Source organism: Nipponia nippon, unplaced genomic scaffold (assembly GCF_047370975.1).
Source record: "Nipponia nippon isolate SJK-2023a ecotype South Korea unplaced genomic scaffold, ASM4737097v1 scaffold_5, whole genome shotgun sequence".
Classification (NCBI taxonomy): domain Eukaryota; kingdom Metazoa; phylum Chordata; class Aves; order Pelecaniformes; family Threskiornithidae; genus Nipponia; species Nipponia nippon.
In genome coordinates this window covers 74,253,052-74,271,949 of record NW_028262369.1, presented here as the reverse complement: position 1 = coordinate 74,271,949, position 18,898 = coordinate 74,253,052, and the positions used below count along the sequence as shown (strand labels likewise).

At 36.8% G+C, this 18,898-nt stretch overlaps 1 protein-coding gene across 11 annotated transcripts in view; it reads right to left on the bottom strand.

Moving 5' to 3' along the window:
* ZNF385B (zinc finger protein 385B) overlaps positions 1–18,898 on the bottom strand; it is a 178,399-nt gene that overhangs the window by 30,431 nt on the left and 129,070 nt on the right. For all 11 annotated transcript variants that reach the window (XM_087731824.1, XM_087731823.1, XM_087731821.1 and 8 more), the window contains one exon: positions 7,348–7,458. In XM_087731824.1, the coding sequence (XP_087587950.1) occupies positions 7,348–7,458 (111 nt within the window). The remainder of the gene's footprint in view (positions 1–7,347; positions 7,459–18,898) is intronic.

Here is an 18,898-nt window from a genome sequence, read left to right as displayed (position 1 = left end):
GTTAAACTATGAGGCTACATACAATGCGTTAGCCTTATATACCAGATTGCGTCTATTAAAACATCAACAATGCAAATCTTCATCTTCTACATGTAAACATGCTTTCTAAAATAAATGTGAATATCATTAGCATATTATAGTGCTTAAAATAACCTCAGTAGCTTTACTTTGCATAAACTTAAATATGTGTATATGTATAGGTATGTATATATAGAAAGATATAGATAACCAGGAAACATACAGATCATACTGATTCATTGATAGTGGTATTACCTTTAAGAAAACTTTGAAATTTAGGTAAGACTGCAGTACAAAAGATTACAGAAAATTATCCCTGTCAGGAGCAATGACTGACAGTATATTTGAAATCAGCAGTATTCATTTTGACAGTTCACAAGTGACTGAGTTTCAGAATCTATTTGGTGTGTGAATGACTAATTAACTGAATTTATTACTACATAAAGAGATGAAATATTAACCTACCAGATCCCTTCAATGACAACCTGATGCAAGGTTTGACTAAGTCTAATGCTTCAGTGTGTATGTGTGTGAGATCAAGATTTTTTCAGGTTTCTTTGGGATCACCTGAAGTAGCCCTTCAATAGGTCTTGATGGAAATAAGACCATTGATTGGGCTGCCAACACTTAAGTGGAATGCTTGAATCTGCTACCGCATTATCCGGTCTGACAATTAAAAGATAAAATTAAATATATGTAGAGCAGCATGACATTAGGAAGGAGAAATACAGAAATAAAGGGAGACTCTGAAGTATCCCCATGGGAAGTCTGGGTTCATGCCTTAAGCTCTGCAATACCACGTGAGTGCCACAACTAAATGTAACTGAACATGGTGGCTCGTAGCTCGTGTTTCTTCCCCCTTGCTACTGCATCTTTTTAAAGCAGGAATTCCACCCTGGATGGGAATTCTTCCCAACAGCAATTTTATCTCAAATGCTGTATTCATTTGGTGTCAATACAATGGTAATCTCCAACGAAAAATATTTTGTTGAAAATACCACAAAAGCTTCTGCCAATAACAGTTCAACCACATTGATAATTTACAACTGGAAGACTTAACAGATGTGTAATAATCCTGAAAACTTCTATTCTGCTCTGGAGTATCTACAAAGATAAATTCTTCCTGCATACCATAAGAAGTTTTACATAATTTTGAGCTAAAAAAAAAAAAAAAAAAAATCTAGCATGTCCTAAATATAGTCGTAACATACACCGTAGAAAGACCACCTCTCAACACCTGTGTATCTGCCCATTTTTATACATTAAGCTGATTCCAATTCCAGGGGCCATACCATTAACACAGAATTTCCTTATTTTATAATTATTTCAGAATACTTACAACATCCTCATAATACACGGGCCTTTATCCTAAATTATCAATAGCTTGAATTACCCAAGTTTATTTTGAAATCAATAGAATTTGTGTCTGAAAGATATAAATAAAGCCTAAGTAGTGCTGGGCGATAAGTAATAGTATTCTTGTAAAAGCATGGATCTAAGCAAGGCTGTGACTTCCAGAATTCCTGATAACTACAGAATGCCATCATAACAACATAGTCTCAACTACGAAAAAATTCACTGCTTTTGCAGGTAAAGCTCTTAGTGTGGAAGTAGCTAGGCATAATTGCATTATACTAGGCAGTACGGATAAGCGGTTTAATGAAGTGTGTGCAGCATCCCTATGAGAGCTCTCCTAACATGGCTGCAATGGCAGTGGTCCTGTTAGAGAAGGCATCTAACTGTGCAAGATTGGAGGAGCACAGAGGTATTTATATGCATAACATTGTCATTTTAATTCACAGCAGGTCCTAAACTATAAAGCTCCCTTTCTTAAACTAAGAGGTCTACCAAATGTTTGATCACACAGTTTACCTGTTAGAACCCTATTGTAAGAATTTGCACATTAATGTGAGAAGTATATAAATTAAGAACCTAGACTAGAATCGTAAGTTTAATAGAAAATTACATGAAGCGATAAATTAGGAAGTGGTGTTGAAAAATTTAGTTTTATCTCATTTGATATTAATAATAGATGTAATTGAAGAAATCTGCAAAAGTGAAGTTTTCATACATTTGTTATCCCAAAGCTATGCATTATTTTTTCAATTCTGTTCTCAATGGATTTCTAAAACCTAATTTCTCCAAATGGTAAGGCAGATTACTATTGCAAAGGACACAGAAAAATCAAAAAGCTGTGAAGCTCAGACATGTCATAAGAAGTCAACTCATATTTTAAATATCTAACCAAACTTAGTTAAAAGCTCTGTTATATAGCTGTTACTTGAACAGAACTTTCAGAACATTATAACCCTGTACCCTATAATCATGCAATATTTCTGTCATGTTGGAGCTAACAACTTTCATCATTTTGTCAGTTCTGTCTACAAAACAGAAAATTACCTTCACAAGTTCCTGAGATTTATGCTTTTAATTACCTCCTATCCACCTCACTACCCTCCATACCCAAAGAATCAATATAAATAGTCTTATTTATAGGGAAAATGTAAAACATTTGACAAAAGATTATGACAGTTCTGTAGATTTTTATTTGATGCTATTGATTATTTTGTGTGTTGTCTTTTTGACAGCATGAGTGATTCATTCAAATTTGCAAAGTTAACATTTGGTAATACTTGCCTAAACTGCAAAAAATTGCCTTCTGGCTTTTTAAAATGATGATCACTATCACCACATAATTTTTATTACCTATAAATACATTCAACAATAAGATGACCTTCAGCATCTCTTAATGCCCAACTGTTACATCTGCATTTTCTGATCTGCCTACAAGGTGTTTTTTCTTGATTTCCTAGTCTTCGCAGGTGACACCAAAAAGCAGTACTGACTTAACAGTCATCACTCACAGAGCAACACACTGCACAAACACAAGTTTATTTCAATCAAATGATATCCTATCAACAAGATGGTACCTACCAGGCTGTATCACAGCCAAAGACCCTTCCACAAGAAACTGAAAGCGTGTAGAGGGAAGCAGATACTTCTTTCAGATGTGATCAACAGATGACAAACTATTTTCCAAAAAAAAATCATGAAACAGAAAAACAAATAAAAAACCATGTGGACTGCTAGCATAATATATTTGTGAGTTTGGAGCACAGAGAGGTCTGGCTGCTGAGGAAAGGGACTGGATTAGCACTGACATTATTGCAGAGTGCCCAAGCTCTGAAAACTCTGTGGACTATCAATACCAACAATGAGGAAGAAGTGAAGAGAGAGGTTACTTGAACATAAGGTGATATTCATATATATGGAGAAAAAAGCAATTCTGCAGAAGTCAAACAGGTATCCTTGCAACTGCAACTCACTTTTCTCTTATGGCTGCAAGCCACAGTGTCAGATGCTACAACAGATTATAATAGATATCTCAGGACAGTCTGGCCAAAGCTTCACAGCTGCTGGAGGAACTTAGTGCCACACAGCAGCTGCAGGAGATGCTGCAGATTCATCTGGTGGCCAGAAGGAATGAGAAAGAACGAGCCAAGAGTAGGCAGAGAAGGAATCTATGTGGGATAGAAAACAGACATTTTCCCCCTTGCCTTGTTGCTACTGGACCCTCTTATGGGTATCACAAGGATTCAGCAAGCTCACTCAAGCTGTGTTTTGTTTCTGCTACAACGTCTGCAATATAAATAATTAATATCAACAAACCAGACCTATGTAATTAATATGAAAACTTATTTAGCAAAACTTATCTATAGTCCACATAGATATAGCATGGGTTTGGAAGGAATCCCAGAATTCTTAAAATGAAAAAAAAAAAAAAATTTTTTTCAAAGGCTAAGCTAGATCTTTCTCAGCATGTCTTGCTTCCTCTTGGTGGAATACAGTTACGTCCCTTACTCAGGTGGCCTTTGAGCAAGCGTAAAATCTGACTCACTATCACAATCTGTTCCATGAAGAGGATTCTTCCTCTTCTGTTGCATGGTCTCTGGTGGTAGTAAATATAACTGAGATATATCTCATTTTTTCTGAGCTGGATTATAACACAAGACCATAGCTAGAACTTTACTGACACACTAGTCATTGCTGCACTAGAACATACTGTTTCATCATCATGTAGAAATTAAAAGATAAAATGCTGCAGATCTCTGCCTCTGAATCTGATGCCAGAACACTCTCACCAAACTAAGCCTGCAGACACACTTGCAGAAGAAAACTGAAACCTTTGCAATTTACTGTATTAATTTAGTGGGAGGTTTGGCAACTATAAATTGACTAGTCCGAATTTTTTTGGTCCATTGTTCCAGATCAGTGAGTGTTCACAGTGTGAGGAAAAGATTGCAGGCAAGGAAACCAAGTTTCTTCTTCTTACAGCTGAATATCCACCGGTCTGTATGTTACTCATGCAACAGATAAAGCACTACTAGAATCAGGTCAGAATCCTCAAACACCATGCAACTGAAATTCACTTAGGAGAACAAAAGTAAGAAAACTACTTAATAGCTTACTTCTGTCATTTCTATTTCATTTGCTTGCATAATTTAGGCCAAAGGAAGTTCAAAGGAACAAAATGCCCACCAACAATAAGGAACATGTCAGCCTTGTAGAGCTAAAAGAAGCTGCAAGTGTGAAGTGGCTGTACTACAAAGCTCATTCTGCAATGTGCTATGCTCAAGGTTTTAATGCAGGTTATCACAGTTTGATGCCACCCGAAAGGCTCTCAATACATTCTTAGGATGTTACGTGGTGGAACTGATTCACTGAAAGATTCAACAATTACAAGGTTCACAAATATCTGACTCCCTTTTCCCCAGTCTGCAAACACAGGATAGATTGTAAAGACCATTCCACCCCCTAAGCATGATTTCACATTATAAAGGGACCAAAAAGAAAAATACAAGCAAAGAGTCCAGATTTTTATTTCTATGAAGGAGCTTTTAACGAGCTAAGAAAGAACTATGCATCATCTTTTCAAGGAATAACTGCCACAAGAAAATATCTGCCTTCATGCGTGTCCGTAAGAAAATTCCATCAAGGGATTACAAAAGCTTCTGCAGAGCTTAGTTAAAAGGCCATTAGCATTACCTCAGTGAAATTATGACAACGCAGATTATGGAAGGGTGGTGGTGAGAATAATATCTGAATAAAATAAGGTCTTGCTCTCTCAGAAAGTAAAAGGCAACAAACGCTTAGATAAATAACTCTCAAGGTCAAAAGACTGAACCTGGAGGAAAGATTTAAAATCTTATGTAAGCTTTCCAGGAGAAGCTGAATAATCCAATGAAAGGCTAGACAGCTTTTAAAATAGGAGGGCTATACTATGAAAACTTGTTCTTCAAATATTCCTCTATGCTGTGGTTATGAAATATTTGTGAAACTTGAGTTTATATTTAAGTACTTTCTAGTATTAATAACACTACTAGAATCTCAGCACATTCTAAAATCAAATTTCCAGGTTGTTTTTGCATGTCCTGTAAAGCAAACCGCTGTAGAAAATAATAAACTGCATTTTATCACTAACAGCAGCACAGTCACGATAATTCATCCTTTCTTACAACCATCCATTACAAAAGGATTATGATATTTTCTAGTAACTAGAACTGAGCATATTGATCACATTTAGAATCGCAGAATCTTTTAGGTTGGAAGAAACCTTTAAGATCATCAAGTCCAACCGTTAAGAAAGAAAGGAGCATGATACTGTATGAATACACCCGCCCCAGAAGAGGAAACAAGGTTATAATCTGTCATGCTTTTGTGATGCCACCATTGAAAGCAGAATACGATACGCACTTTTTGTTCTACTTTGTCAGTAAGTCTAGACAGGAAAAATTGCTTGGTTGGCAGATGTACAGAGTGATATAATATTTCAGCTTTTTTTGGTGTGAGCCACTAAATTGTGATTCGATCTGTCTGCCTGAAGTGCTGTTTGTCCACGTGAATGTCAGTGCAGACAAAGTGAGCGACTCCTCTAGGGACAGGACCCATCATCAGAGGGACCCTGACCTCAGGAGGAGAGGGAAGAGCAGGAGCAGGCTGAGCTGCCTCCCTGGTGACAGAGTAAGATCCAACTCAGAAGCAAGATTCAGATCCATGGAGCCTAGGGAAACTTTTTTATAAACTTTACTGGCTCCTTGTTTTAATCAACAGAAGTAGGTATCTGGACCAAGTATCAGAGCAAAGATTTTTTTGACCTTAAATCTTAACCTGAAAGAAGAAAGATAAGTGAACTAAATTTTAAATAACAACTTTTGAAATCGGTTAACTAGGTAGATATTGCCACTTCAAAGAAAGTTTAATAAGCTTGTCAAAAGATGACAGATTTAGAAATCAATTTGAAGGTAAGACAGCACTGCTTCAAAATCCTTACCAGCTTAGACAAGAAAGCCAAACTGGGGAAACCGCTTTACAAGACACTTTTCAAAGTGGAATGGTAGAGGCAGAGAAAATCAGAGTAATAGGTATGGGTGCTTTACTGCGAATCTCTAGGAGCACCAAGTACTCGAAGGCTTTGAGGAGGTGTCTGCAACTATTTCTTAGACTGAAATTATAACAGCAAAATATATAATATTAACACATAACAACAATTTGTTCTTACACTTGAGATCAACAAACAATCTGAGAATTTTGGTGTTTTTTTTTTTTATTAGCTTAATGACATTAGTAAGTAACCTCCAAGAAGAAATACACATTTTTAAAGTGTTGAAGGTCATAATTTTCTTAGACATAGTTTTCTTGAACTTCTTTAATTTTCAAGCTACTCAGGTAAAACATTAATTGGATATATATTTTAAACCTATCAGTCAATGTACTCTTTTGTAATGCATTTTTATTAATTGCACCTCAGAAAACAGTTTCCGTGAACTTTATCATATTCAAAAAGACAGATAGAAGTAAATGTTCATTTTTATTACAAATGAAAGTTACTGGAAGAGTGACTTTATTAAGAAATTGGAAGACATATTATCAGCAAGGATGTACGAACAACAGGAAAAAGGTATTTCTTCTGGAAGAAGAGCAGGTATGACACGGAGAACTCACAGGGAAGATTTTCTGTCTGCCCCCCCTTTAAAAAAAAAAAAAAAAAAAGATTTCTTTTTGCAGTATATCTTGAAGGTTACTTGACTGTCAAATGGGCTATCGTTAATGGACGTGGCATTGGGTATTGTGCCAGACCCATTCAAGAAAACTGAAGAGTGATGTACCTCTGTGGACTTCCACCTCTGAGCGGACAAAATATCAGCCCAGCAGGCTGAGCAGAATGTAGGCAGAAAGGGAATGATTTGTTTGGGAAATAGAAGTTTAGATTAATTATATTAATTGTACCAAAAAAAAAAATAAAAAGGAATGAAAATAGCCAATACTCACATCAGAGTTAAAGCGAAGCTGGCAGACATTACAGGAAATGACTTGTTTCTTCTTTGGGGGAATAGACACTCCAAATGTATGGTTTATGACTGCTTTTTGCACAGGATCCATCTGGAGAACAAACAATAATCAATTTACAACTTTTCAGGGCAATATATAGTACAGAAGAAAAATCAAAAAGAACAGTTTCTGCTGGAAGCTTTTTCTTTTCTTTTCTTTTCTTTGCTTTTTTGAGATAAACAGGAGGAAATAGAATTTCAGCCCTCATAATAATTAGATTTAACACAGGTTAGGGAATTGGTAGCATGCTAGAGCTTATGAAGAAAAGGTAGCTCCATTGTTGCTGCCTTCCCCAGGCTACTCAATAGTTCCTCCCCCAGCCCTGCACATCCTCCACGCTGCATGGCCCCACTATCGCATCTGAATTGCAAAGAGCCCCCTGAAAGCCTCCCCCTATCACCTGCTGATCCAACAGCCACACTACAAGAAACCACTTTTGCCCCCTAACAAATCACTGTCATTTATCTCTACTTGTTTTTCTGTTCAATGATAGATATTAGCACTTATTTGGAAAACAGTCTCTCCTGGAGATCTCTTTGTGAGAGGAGGTCCTTTGCAGGCTCCATTAGAAACATCACCTGCAGGGGAAAAAAGGTTGCAATCCCCAAACATTTCCACGCAGAACTGATGAGTGACAGAACCCATGGGAAGGCTGAAGTTTGGAGGAGCAGTCAGGGAGTCTTTGTACCAGCAAACGGAACCGAACTTACCACGCTTCAGAAAACATTTTAACACTGTGAAAAATGTGAGATAAATGAAGCACTGAATATATTAATCCTAAATTTGACTGAACCTTTTCAGGAACTAGGAACTGATTTCATCTTTGATAAATACTAGGACTTCTGTTGGTCACCAGTTTAGAATATCCTCAAGATTGCAGAGAGCTCTGTTGTTAACACTGCAGGAGCTGGGGAATGACACTGGATGTTACAGAAAAAGAGTTCATAGCTGCTACTGCATCGAGGCCTCAGTTAAACACAATATGTCATTTTTTCCTGATGTGGCATGGATACACATTAAAATTAATTTCCTGACTCAAAAAGATTCAAACATATTTTTCTAATTCATGTAAAACAGACTATCTGCTCTGATCTCACAGCTGACCCTGCTCTGAGCAGGAGGTTGGACCAGATGACCGCTGAGGTCCCTTTCAATCCGCATTATCCTATGAGCATCCGTGTACGTGTGGTCCTCCATCCTTATTTAAGATGAGAAATGGATTCTGAAGAGAAGGCAAAAAATGGCGGTCTACAAGAAAAGATAAGTGCCCATTTCCCAACTCTGTTTTTAAACTAGCACAGGAGAAAACAGTTCAATTTTTTTATAAAGTTATACTTTTCTGAAGCTTGCTTTGCAGTCCCAGTGTTGGTTTTTTTTTTCCTTTACAGTACTATTTGAAGAAACTGAACCTGTTGGTTTAATCTGGCTGTTTAATCTCGGATGGCACACATCACATATTTGATACTAAGCTGACTTACAAAAGGAAGATAAAAACCTTGAAGTTACTGATTCATTAGTTAAAGAATTATAACAGTAAATTAGCTGCTTCCAGACTTTCTAAACCTGATGATAAAGATTGCAATTTTCCATTAGTATACATTTAAGCTTCCAGAGAAGCCTGCACTAATGAGGATTTTCTCCACATATATGCACATGCACAAATACACAAATTCAAGAAAAACATATTGCATCATATCTGCCTGAGAATACATTCTCCGATAATCTATTAAACACTTAACATTTTTTTTTTTGGACTATGGCTACATAGGTTTCTTGCTACATTCCTTTTAAACCAAATGCATGGTTTTGCAAATGTCATTGCTAACAAATTTTCTGGAACGATGATATAATTTTTGTCAGCTTTTGCCATTAAATACTGTATTTCATTACCATAGGGGTACCATATTATGACAATTACAAAAGTAAAAACACCTTGTCTAGAATGAACTACAGAATTATTAAATGACACTAGTGTTGTTACAATGAATGTCATAAAGTAAAAAAAAAAAAAAAAATCTATTTCCTGTTTCCTCTGTATCTAGAATACAGTGACAGTCTAAAGTTTAAAAGCTTAAAATAAAAAAAATTCTCTGACTTGTACCATTTATTGCATTACCCTGTATAATATATAACAATTATACATGCAGATTAAAAGTTTTTTGAGCATCCATTTTCTAATAGATATGCCAGTCAATATATATTACATTTATAATACATACGAAGATTGTTGTACCATTAGGGAATAGCTTGTTTTTCTTAAACAGGAGATATGTTTTGCTTTTCAACTAACTACTAATTGTTAGATCAGGTAATCTAGAACAAGAGAGTAGTGCTGAAAAATACCTCAACCATTTGAAGCGTCAGAGATCAGTGAAAAGAAATAGCAAAAATACCCACTAGCGTCTGCAGTCCTGTTTAAAAAATAAAAAGGCAAAAAGAAGCAGTGATCAATGATTCCTCTGTGCATTCCAGATAACAATCCACAGCGTTAGCATTAGGCAATTCAGTTCAAAACCATACAATGCAGACTATGCACAAAGTCCCAGTTTCAAACAGATGTAGCCACACAAGGACAAACTCTCACAAATAATACAGCTCACGCTGCCTCCAGAAAGTACCACTCGGGATCCCCAGGGGAACGGCTAATGATCCTTCCCAAACCAGAGCCCCGCATGTAGTCTGGTCATGATTAGAATTCAAGAAGTGCAACATTAACAATTAATAGGTTTTAAATATATGAGAAACTGGGGTGGATTACAGCATGGTGGAAAAATAAAATAGTATCTCTCTGTTAGAAGACTAATGCTGCAGGGTAAACCGATCTCAGATCACCACACAAAATTATCCTCTTCACTGCAGGGAGGGAGGGAGTAGGAAAGAGGGAGAGAGTAATTTGTTGAGGTATATACTAGGAAATGACGCAGCATACTTTGCTCAGCGGGGAACACAGGCATTTAAAAACCAGTTCTATAAAACAAAATAATAACAGAAGCTAACAGCTACCACAAATGCAAATAAAAATCTGCATTACACTGTTTATGCTACAGGAAGAATTAATAAAGCGATTCACAGTGCTCTGGTAGCCATAACTAAGTTTAAAAACCTTTTAGTCTTGTTCTCCTATCTCAATTGGTTTAATAAAAAGTTAAATTTAAAAATATCTTTCCGATAAAGTTGAAGATACTATCTTCTTGCAACAAGTCTCCTTAAAACCACTTGAGCTATCAAAGTGAGCAAGGATTAACAGAATCTGGATAGGTTTCAGCAGTAATCTACTACTAATTCTTCTATTTCCCGATTTCAGAATATGCAAACATGAGAAATACTCTACAACTACTGAGACTAGTGACAATGACTTTCAAAGCACTTAAAAAATGCAAATGTAGCAACAGACAACCCAAAAGCACAGAACTGCTGAAGTCTACTGAAGCTCCACCTACCCTATTGCTTTATCCCCCAAAACAATCATGTGTAGTTAGCAAGAGAAGAACAGGAGCAGCACAAACATATATGGTATTTCCCCTATTTTCACAAGGTCCACATATTTTTCTCACCGGAAATTTTTCAAACCCAGGTGTTTTCTGCGTATTTGGTAAATCCCAGTGATGTTCTCTTGCACAGTCACCCCTTGAACTGATGTAAAATGTTACCTCCACTCTTTGCAGTGAGTTCCAATGCCTACAACCTGCTGTGTCAAGAAACAATCTTTTTTGTTTAAATGTAGCTCCATGCAACTCAATTTTATAACATCTGTACCACATCCCAGGTTATCCCTGTGTTGCTCAGTCATTCTGCGCATGGAAACTATTCCATTCCTTTGAGCATCCTTGTTGCCAGTCTCAATTCTACCACAATTTGACAAATTCAATCAAATATTTTGAAGACATGGACAGAAACCATATACAATACTCAGGGTGAATCAGTACTGAACTCTGAGCTGATGTTTTCATGGAATCACTGTTACAAACCCGAGATCTCACTCCAAAGTGTTCATGGCCAATTCATAGCACATTACTTTCTATGTGAAGTTTTGTGAAGTTTTTGTTGCGTTTGCATCGCTTTACATTTATCTAGATGGAACTTCACCAGTCATTTATTCTCTGACTTCTCAGTCTCATTAAGGTCTTTCACAATGTTTTGGTCTTTCTTTGTCCTCACTACCTTGGAGAACTTCACCATTAACAAGCTTCCTCAGCTCACCTCACAAGTATCTTTTTGGCGTGTAAGGATCCTCTTATGCCTATTTAGTTTTCTTAAAAATCTTTGCCAAGGGGTTTTGTAAAAACCCTTTTGGTAATTCAAAATACGCCAATTAAAACATCCTTATTCACATGTTTGTTGACCCCTATAAACAGGTTTGTAAAGAATGATTTATCTTTAAAAAGGAATTACGTTGACACTTTACAGGCGGTTTACAATATGAGGTGTCCTCTTATACTATTCTTATTGAGGTTTCTATTAATTTGCCTGGCAAAAATATGCCACCCAAAAGCTTACATTCTCCATAGAATGGGTTTTAAAAACTTGCATCACATTTGCCACCTTTCAGTCCTCAGGTACAAGAGCAGTTTTACATGAGCTGTTACACATTATTGTCGGTAATTCAAAAATTTCATCCTTGAATTCTCTTATAACTCCCTCGTACCAGAAACTCTCCCCGCCCTGCTCTATGTCATCGTACCACAGATTCTTCTGGTGCCTTCTGGTAACTGAACCAGACTACTAAGAGACATCAAAGTAGGCACAGGAAGGAGGAAAAAAACCTGAGCAAGTGCATCAGGAGAACTCCTTCAGTGAAACTGAAGTTCTGGTTATTTTAAAAGATCTCTTTACACAGAGCAGACAGTACAAACATCAATTTGTGAACCTCAGAAATAAATTGCACTGATCCTGTCAAGGGGTAAGTTGCTGCAAACAGAAAGGGTAGGTATCATTTCTAAGCTTTTTGTTTAAATGAGGTGACACTACATTGTAATTGTGATGTTGGAAATCCAGAATATTTGTATTAGGTTTTGCTCAGGTACAATCTCCAGTTTAAAAGTTTGGATAAACCCAGATGCTTATCCGCATCGAAGCTTTTGGTGCTTGCCTAGTATCCAGGGCTAAATTGCTGGTTACACATCTGAGCTAGTGATAGTGCACTGATTTACATTCGCCCTTTCTACCTAATGACCTAATTTCTAAGTTTTCATTCTCTTCTTGATCTGCTTAGCTATTGAAGTACACTAAGCAAGTGTCATACATGCTATTGCTACCACTCCAACAAAAATCTACACACAAAAGCTCTGTCTTCTCGTAACAGCAGCATAACCTTAAATCTGAGTAAGGTTTAAAATTGCGACTGGGAATTTATGCCCTGAGTTCAGTTACCTCTTATCATGATGTAACTCTTGGGTCAAATCTAGAGTTGTCTGTTAGAGAAGCACTTGTAAACAGAATATTGGTAAGTGGGTATACGAGATTTAACTGAGTATCACTTAACCACTGGGCATTGAGAAGCTTCTGAAAAAACACTGAGAGTGGCCCTAGAGCATACTGTGTTGTTTTACTCTGATAAAGCAAAATTTTAAACGGTATGTGGAACAAACTGATAATATAATCCAATGTTTCCCCCGGCAATCAAAGGGAGAAAACAGTGGCATATATAAATTACCAATGCAGGGGCAGCATCTAAATTAAGTTCTGGGATTTTTTTAAACCATTGGACAACACTCCTTATTTGTGTGCCATTATGATGATGATGATGATGTAAGTAGGCAAACAGCAATAAAGATCCTGTAGATCAGATCTTTTCAGCATCCTTCTAGATCACAAGGCCTACGTGAACTTGTCCTGTGTTTCAGCTCCAGTTGTCAGGAAAGCTGAGCACACTGCCACTGTGGAGAATGACCATACGCTGAAGCTTATTGTAAATTCTGCCATATATACACAGCCTCCTACCATAACTGTACATATTATGATGACTAAAGTAGTGACAGAAGTGAATACACATACTCAACAGAGCACATATTTAAAACGTCCAGCATAAAATCAGAAACATGAACATTGCGATGCAATACTTGGCACACTTGGCCAACGCAAACTAGCAAGAATCTGTTCTCTCCATGTTCATGCTGCTTTTGTCCCAACAGGGAACATATTTCTCATTTGGCTAATGCTAAGTGCAATTTACTGTTCAAATGAATGCTATATTGTCATACATTTCCTTGCTTATTTTGCATCACCAGGAACACTTGAGTCAGCTCTACCAATGGAGCTCTACCTGAAAGGAAGTTGTAGCAAGGTGGGTGTCAGTCTCTTCTCCCAAGTAGCAAGTGACAGGACAAGAGGAAATGGCCTCAGGTTGTGCCAAGGGAGGTTTAGATTGGAGATTAGGAAAAATTTCTTCACTGGTAGGGTTATCAAGCATTGGAACAGGCTGCCCAGGGAAGTGGTTGAGTCATTATCCCTGGAGGTATTCAAAAGACATGTAGACGTGGCGCTTAGGGACATGGTTTAGTAGTGGACTTGGGAGTGTTAGGTTTATGGTTGGACTCAATGATTTTAAGGGTCTTTTCCAACTTAAATGATTCTATGATGCGCACAACTTCCTTTTCTTGTGAGAATGCCGTCAATGCTCCCAACGTATCAGCCCTCCTTGACTAGCACAGAGCATGCCCCAACAGAGATGTATTTCTGTATTTCTGAACTTGCAGTTCTCTAAACACCACCTCCCCACACCTCTGTCTCTATGCTCTTCACAATATTTTGGGGTTTCAAAAACCTGGCAGATGTAAATGTCCAATAACCAAGCTGGGGAGGGCTTCTGTCAGATTCCCAGCAGCTGATTCAGAGACTTGTGTAAATGTTTAATTAGAATGGAACGAATAATTAATTTACAACATTATAGAGTTTTTACCATAATTCTGTGGTCTGAGGGTTGCTTTAATCACATTTTGTTGTTTAACAGGCTCTCTTAATGTACTTAGACATAGCACATACACAGAGCATGAAATCTGGATCTCATTGAAATTAAACCCAACCACAGACAGGTTGCAAAGAGTCCGTGATTTTGTTGTTTTTTGTTTTGGGTGTTTTTGTTGTTTGTTTTGTTTTTTTTTTTTTAAATTCTGAGTAGATGTCTTTCCCCAAGTGCAGAAAGACATAAGCATCCACTAAAAAAGAAGTCAGACCATAGGGACTAATATCTCCCTCCCCTCCCACATGGTTACCAAAATACAATAACAGCATTGTACTCTGAAGGAAAACCTCTCTGATTGCAGCTTCTCACTGTGTTTGTCTCTCCCCCTCTTGATCAATTTGGCAGCAAGCTCCAGCTTCCCTAAGGAAAACAGTGGCCGTGATAGCTGTGACCCTCCACGCACTACTACTACTCATGAAATCAGCTTGAAGGCATTTTAAAACAAAACAAAAGTCTTGCTGTAATTCACTTGCTAACATGTCAGATACTACAGTTATCCATGAAGAGCTGTTGAAATGAGAGCAAATACTTAAAAAATAAAAAAGGAAAGAGAAATCTTTGGAGTGTACGCTTCTACTTTATTTTTAGTACATGACAATAAAAAGGGCACCCAGAGCTGGGAACAACCTTTTATGTCTTAAAAGAGGTGAAATATTAATAAATTCAGCTTCTTCATTTTCTTTTTAGAGATTAAGGTTTAGCTAATTTTATTTTTGTAAATTCCACACTATTTCTGTTAACAGAGTTGCAGGGCTGGAATCCTGGACTTGGGAGAGGGATTTTCTGCCTCCAACCACCAGCAGACAGGCTTCCCTCCCTACTTGTTTATGTACAGTCCTGTGGCATAATGCAGAGCCGCTTGGTGTGCCATCCTATTGCATGTTTCCCTTTTAAAGTCCAGCTTGCATGGAAAAATGAAAAAGGGGATAATTCTCTCTCTGTGTCTGTGTCCACAATCACACAGAATAGTGAAAGCAATATCTACAGCAATGTGAAGGTTTGTTTAGGCCAAAGTGAACTATTATGTCTGATTTCCTGAAAAATGCATGACAATTTCACACACTGGAGACTTTCAGTCCTTCCTATTATGAAGTTTGCTAATTTGTGGTCAACCAGAGCCTAAAGTTTGGGGGAAAAAGAACTCCAACACCTTGATTTAAGTTTCCAACTAGGATAAATTCATAACATCACTGGGGAATCAATGCTAATAATCAATTATTCCCACAGTTAAAAATCCACATCTTACCATGTCTATTATAAACCCCATGATCTAGTTGTGCTTTGCTATTAAAGGTCACACTAATCTCGGATACCTTCTGAATGTGTAGGCACTTGTACACTTCAATCAGATCAGCTCTTAACCTTCTCTTTGATAAACCAAATAAGCTCCTTAAGCCTCTCACTATAAAATCCTTGATTCATTTGGTAGATTTTCTCTGACTCTTTCAGATTTTCAATATGCCATTGAAACATAGATACTAAAAGTTAGAACAATATGCTCAAATGTACTTTCCCTTTACCTACTTAATTACATGTTCTTTGTTTTAACAAGAAATGCATTAATCGTCTCGCATCAGCATTGAATTGGGAAGCACAGCCCTAAATCTTTACTGACATGCCCATTTATCCATCTTGTGTGCTAGCACAAATAATTTCACCATCACGCATCCTTCTCTGTCTTAGGATGTGTCCTGACCCAGCCTGGGAGAAGGAGCTAGCTGAAATCTGGGAATCTTCCACTGAAGTAGAAACTGCTTTCAGTAGGGTTTTCAGTTAGTTGAATTTGCAAGACTTTGTTGGACCAAGCTCAGGAGGCCAAGAATAAATCCTAGCCTTCTCAGTGGAATTTTGTTTCTCCTAAACCAGTACAAGACAGTGATTTAGATCAACATAAGCAAAAGGAAATACATTCTACACGGTCCGACTGAAATAAAATCAGGGATTTTCTATTCTTTTGCTTTTCTGTCTTCCGTTTTTGCACTTCTTTGGCTTAAATCAAAAAACTCAGATATTTAAAAAAAAAAAAAAAATCAGTTATATAACTCTCATCTCTCCCTACCCCTCTCTCCCCCTGTATAACATGATATGATTAAGCACAGAGATCAAAAGAGAGTTGAGAAAACAACCTTTTAATTCTTTTTTTACTATTATTTTTTTCAGTGTTGGGAACATTTCCTCTGCCCTTCCTTCCCTTCATCCATGGATATATTTATTGCATGTTAAAAATTATTTATGGTTTAGAAAATCGTAATTAGGAGAGCCTTAGAAAAAGCGTTCTAAAAATTAAAATACCACTGCTGTTTTAGAAACTGTCATGTAAAAGATTATTAAAATTTAATATTTGATTCCTGTAGAAAGACTTAACCCAAAGAAAGAAAGAATGGGTGAGACACCACAGCAAAAAAAAATTCTGAATCTCTTCTCAGTTTCTTATAAGGCTTGTTCTCAAGTGAGGATATAAATACATAAAAGGATTGTGTTTGTAATGTGAACACCAACAATAGATTTAACCCTTCTGGTAGAAAAATGTCAAATTTTCTGCTGCAGACAAGATAGGAGATTTTTGTAGGTGAAATAAAGAAACAGAAAGCTGCCAAAAATGTTTGGGGATAAAAGGGAATTCCCCCCAAGCACATGGAGAATGAAGAAAAAAAGCAAGTATCTGAGGTTTAATGCTTTTTCTTATACTAAACCGAACCTGATAGTACAAGAATTTTTATCTGTAAGATGAACTTTTAGGACCATGGCAGACCAAACCTGAGAAAAAGAACAAAGTCAAGTACAAATCCAATGGTTAAACTAATACTCAAGGAATATGACAATTTCCCTTCCCTTTGGGGCTCTGCTGGCTCACAAGTTTAACTGTACATGAGTCACTTCACCTGAGCTTTATATTATTCATTTGTAAAATGGGGATAAAAATATTTGCAACCTCACAAGAAGGCTGAAAGGTCTAAATAACATGTTTACAACTCTTCAAAATTGTCTGATAGAAGATGCTATATAACTGCTATCTATTATTAAGGCTGCTGTTATTCAAAACACTCGGCTGCATTCAGATAACAAAAAAAACACTACCAAAAACATCTTGCCTCCAGATCCAGCAAAAAATAAAAACATACTACAGTTTGAGACTTGATGAAAATCAAACCAATAACATACTCTGAGAGTAAAGCTATTCTTGTTACACTGCCTATTACCATCTGACAGTAAAATAATATGAATAGGTAAAATAATATGAAAAATTACCTTTCAGTAGAATCCTGCCAAAAGACTCAAGCCTAGGAGTTTGTAGTCAGAAAAGCAGCTTAGATAACATGTGGGGTAAACAAGATTCCTGATTTTTGCTTTCATCTTTGAGATGGTCCTTAGATATGACCCTTTTCTTCTTAAGGGTCTGCTCTAAGTTTTGCTGACAGTTTTCTTGCTCCCAGCCTGCTCCAACAACACAAAGATGAATGGTATTCCATTAGGTAGATCTGAATTTCCTCTACAGTTCTGAACTGTGCAAAGAGAGGTTAGGGACAAATTCATGGCCTTGATTAATTCTGTGAACAGGAGAGAATAAAGACAAAGCCTAGTGTTCTGAAATGAATTAATAACATTACCTTTCACATACTAGAAAAAAAAAAAATCTAAAAAGAGGATAAATTATATGTGCCTATATACATTTGAATATAAATGTATAAAACGGCTGAATATAAATGAGAAGCAAATCAGAACTGGGAATTGCTTAAGTATGCTAGCTGACAGCTGTCATCTATTCTTCACAGTAAGTAAGGAATAATAGGCTTTCTTCATTTAAAAAAATCAATAATGATGTTTCTGATTGTTTGTTTTAATCAGTACCACACACTACACAAACAGACTTTAAAATGCTTTTGATTAAAAAGCGCTGTATGTAGATACGAATCTTTAAAGGAAGATTCAATTTCTAATTAAACCTGTCCTGAAACTTAATGTAGTATCAACATCTGTTGGTTATTTTTTGGTTTGGTGGGGTGTTTTTTTCTTTAAATCTAAGTAAATGAGACACAAAGCAAGGTAGAAACCTGCCTCTTCTAACAAATACACGAGCAAGAAATGCAATCCTCTTTCCTTAGTGTTAACCTGGGGAAGCAGCTGAAGTTCGTGGTATCTCTACTGTGAGACCAGATTGAATACAGAGAAGACCAGTTTGAAAGGTACAGATCTTCAAATCAGCCTTGCTCTGGTAGTTGAAATGAGCTGGTCAGTGCTTCAAACCTGTGTATCATTGGTTTTCAGGTATGCTAAAGAAAGACAGGTTTCACACTATGACTTTAAATTGCCATACAGTACTTTTAAATTGTCGTAAAACTGACTGTATCTAGATTAAAAGACCACTAGCTATATCCACATTCAGAAAGAAAGAGTACAACAAGAATGAATTCTTAGCTACATTCCTATCATTTATTAATTAACAATTATTGCAGTAATTCTTAGTTTCTCATGGAACAATGTGATGAAGGTCTAAGGGAGAGCAGGAAAGCCAGCCACGTACAGCCAGCA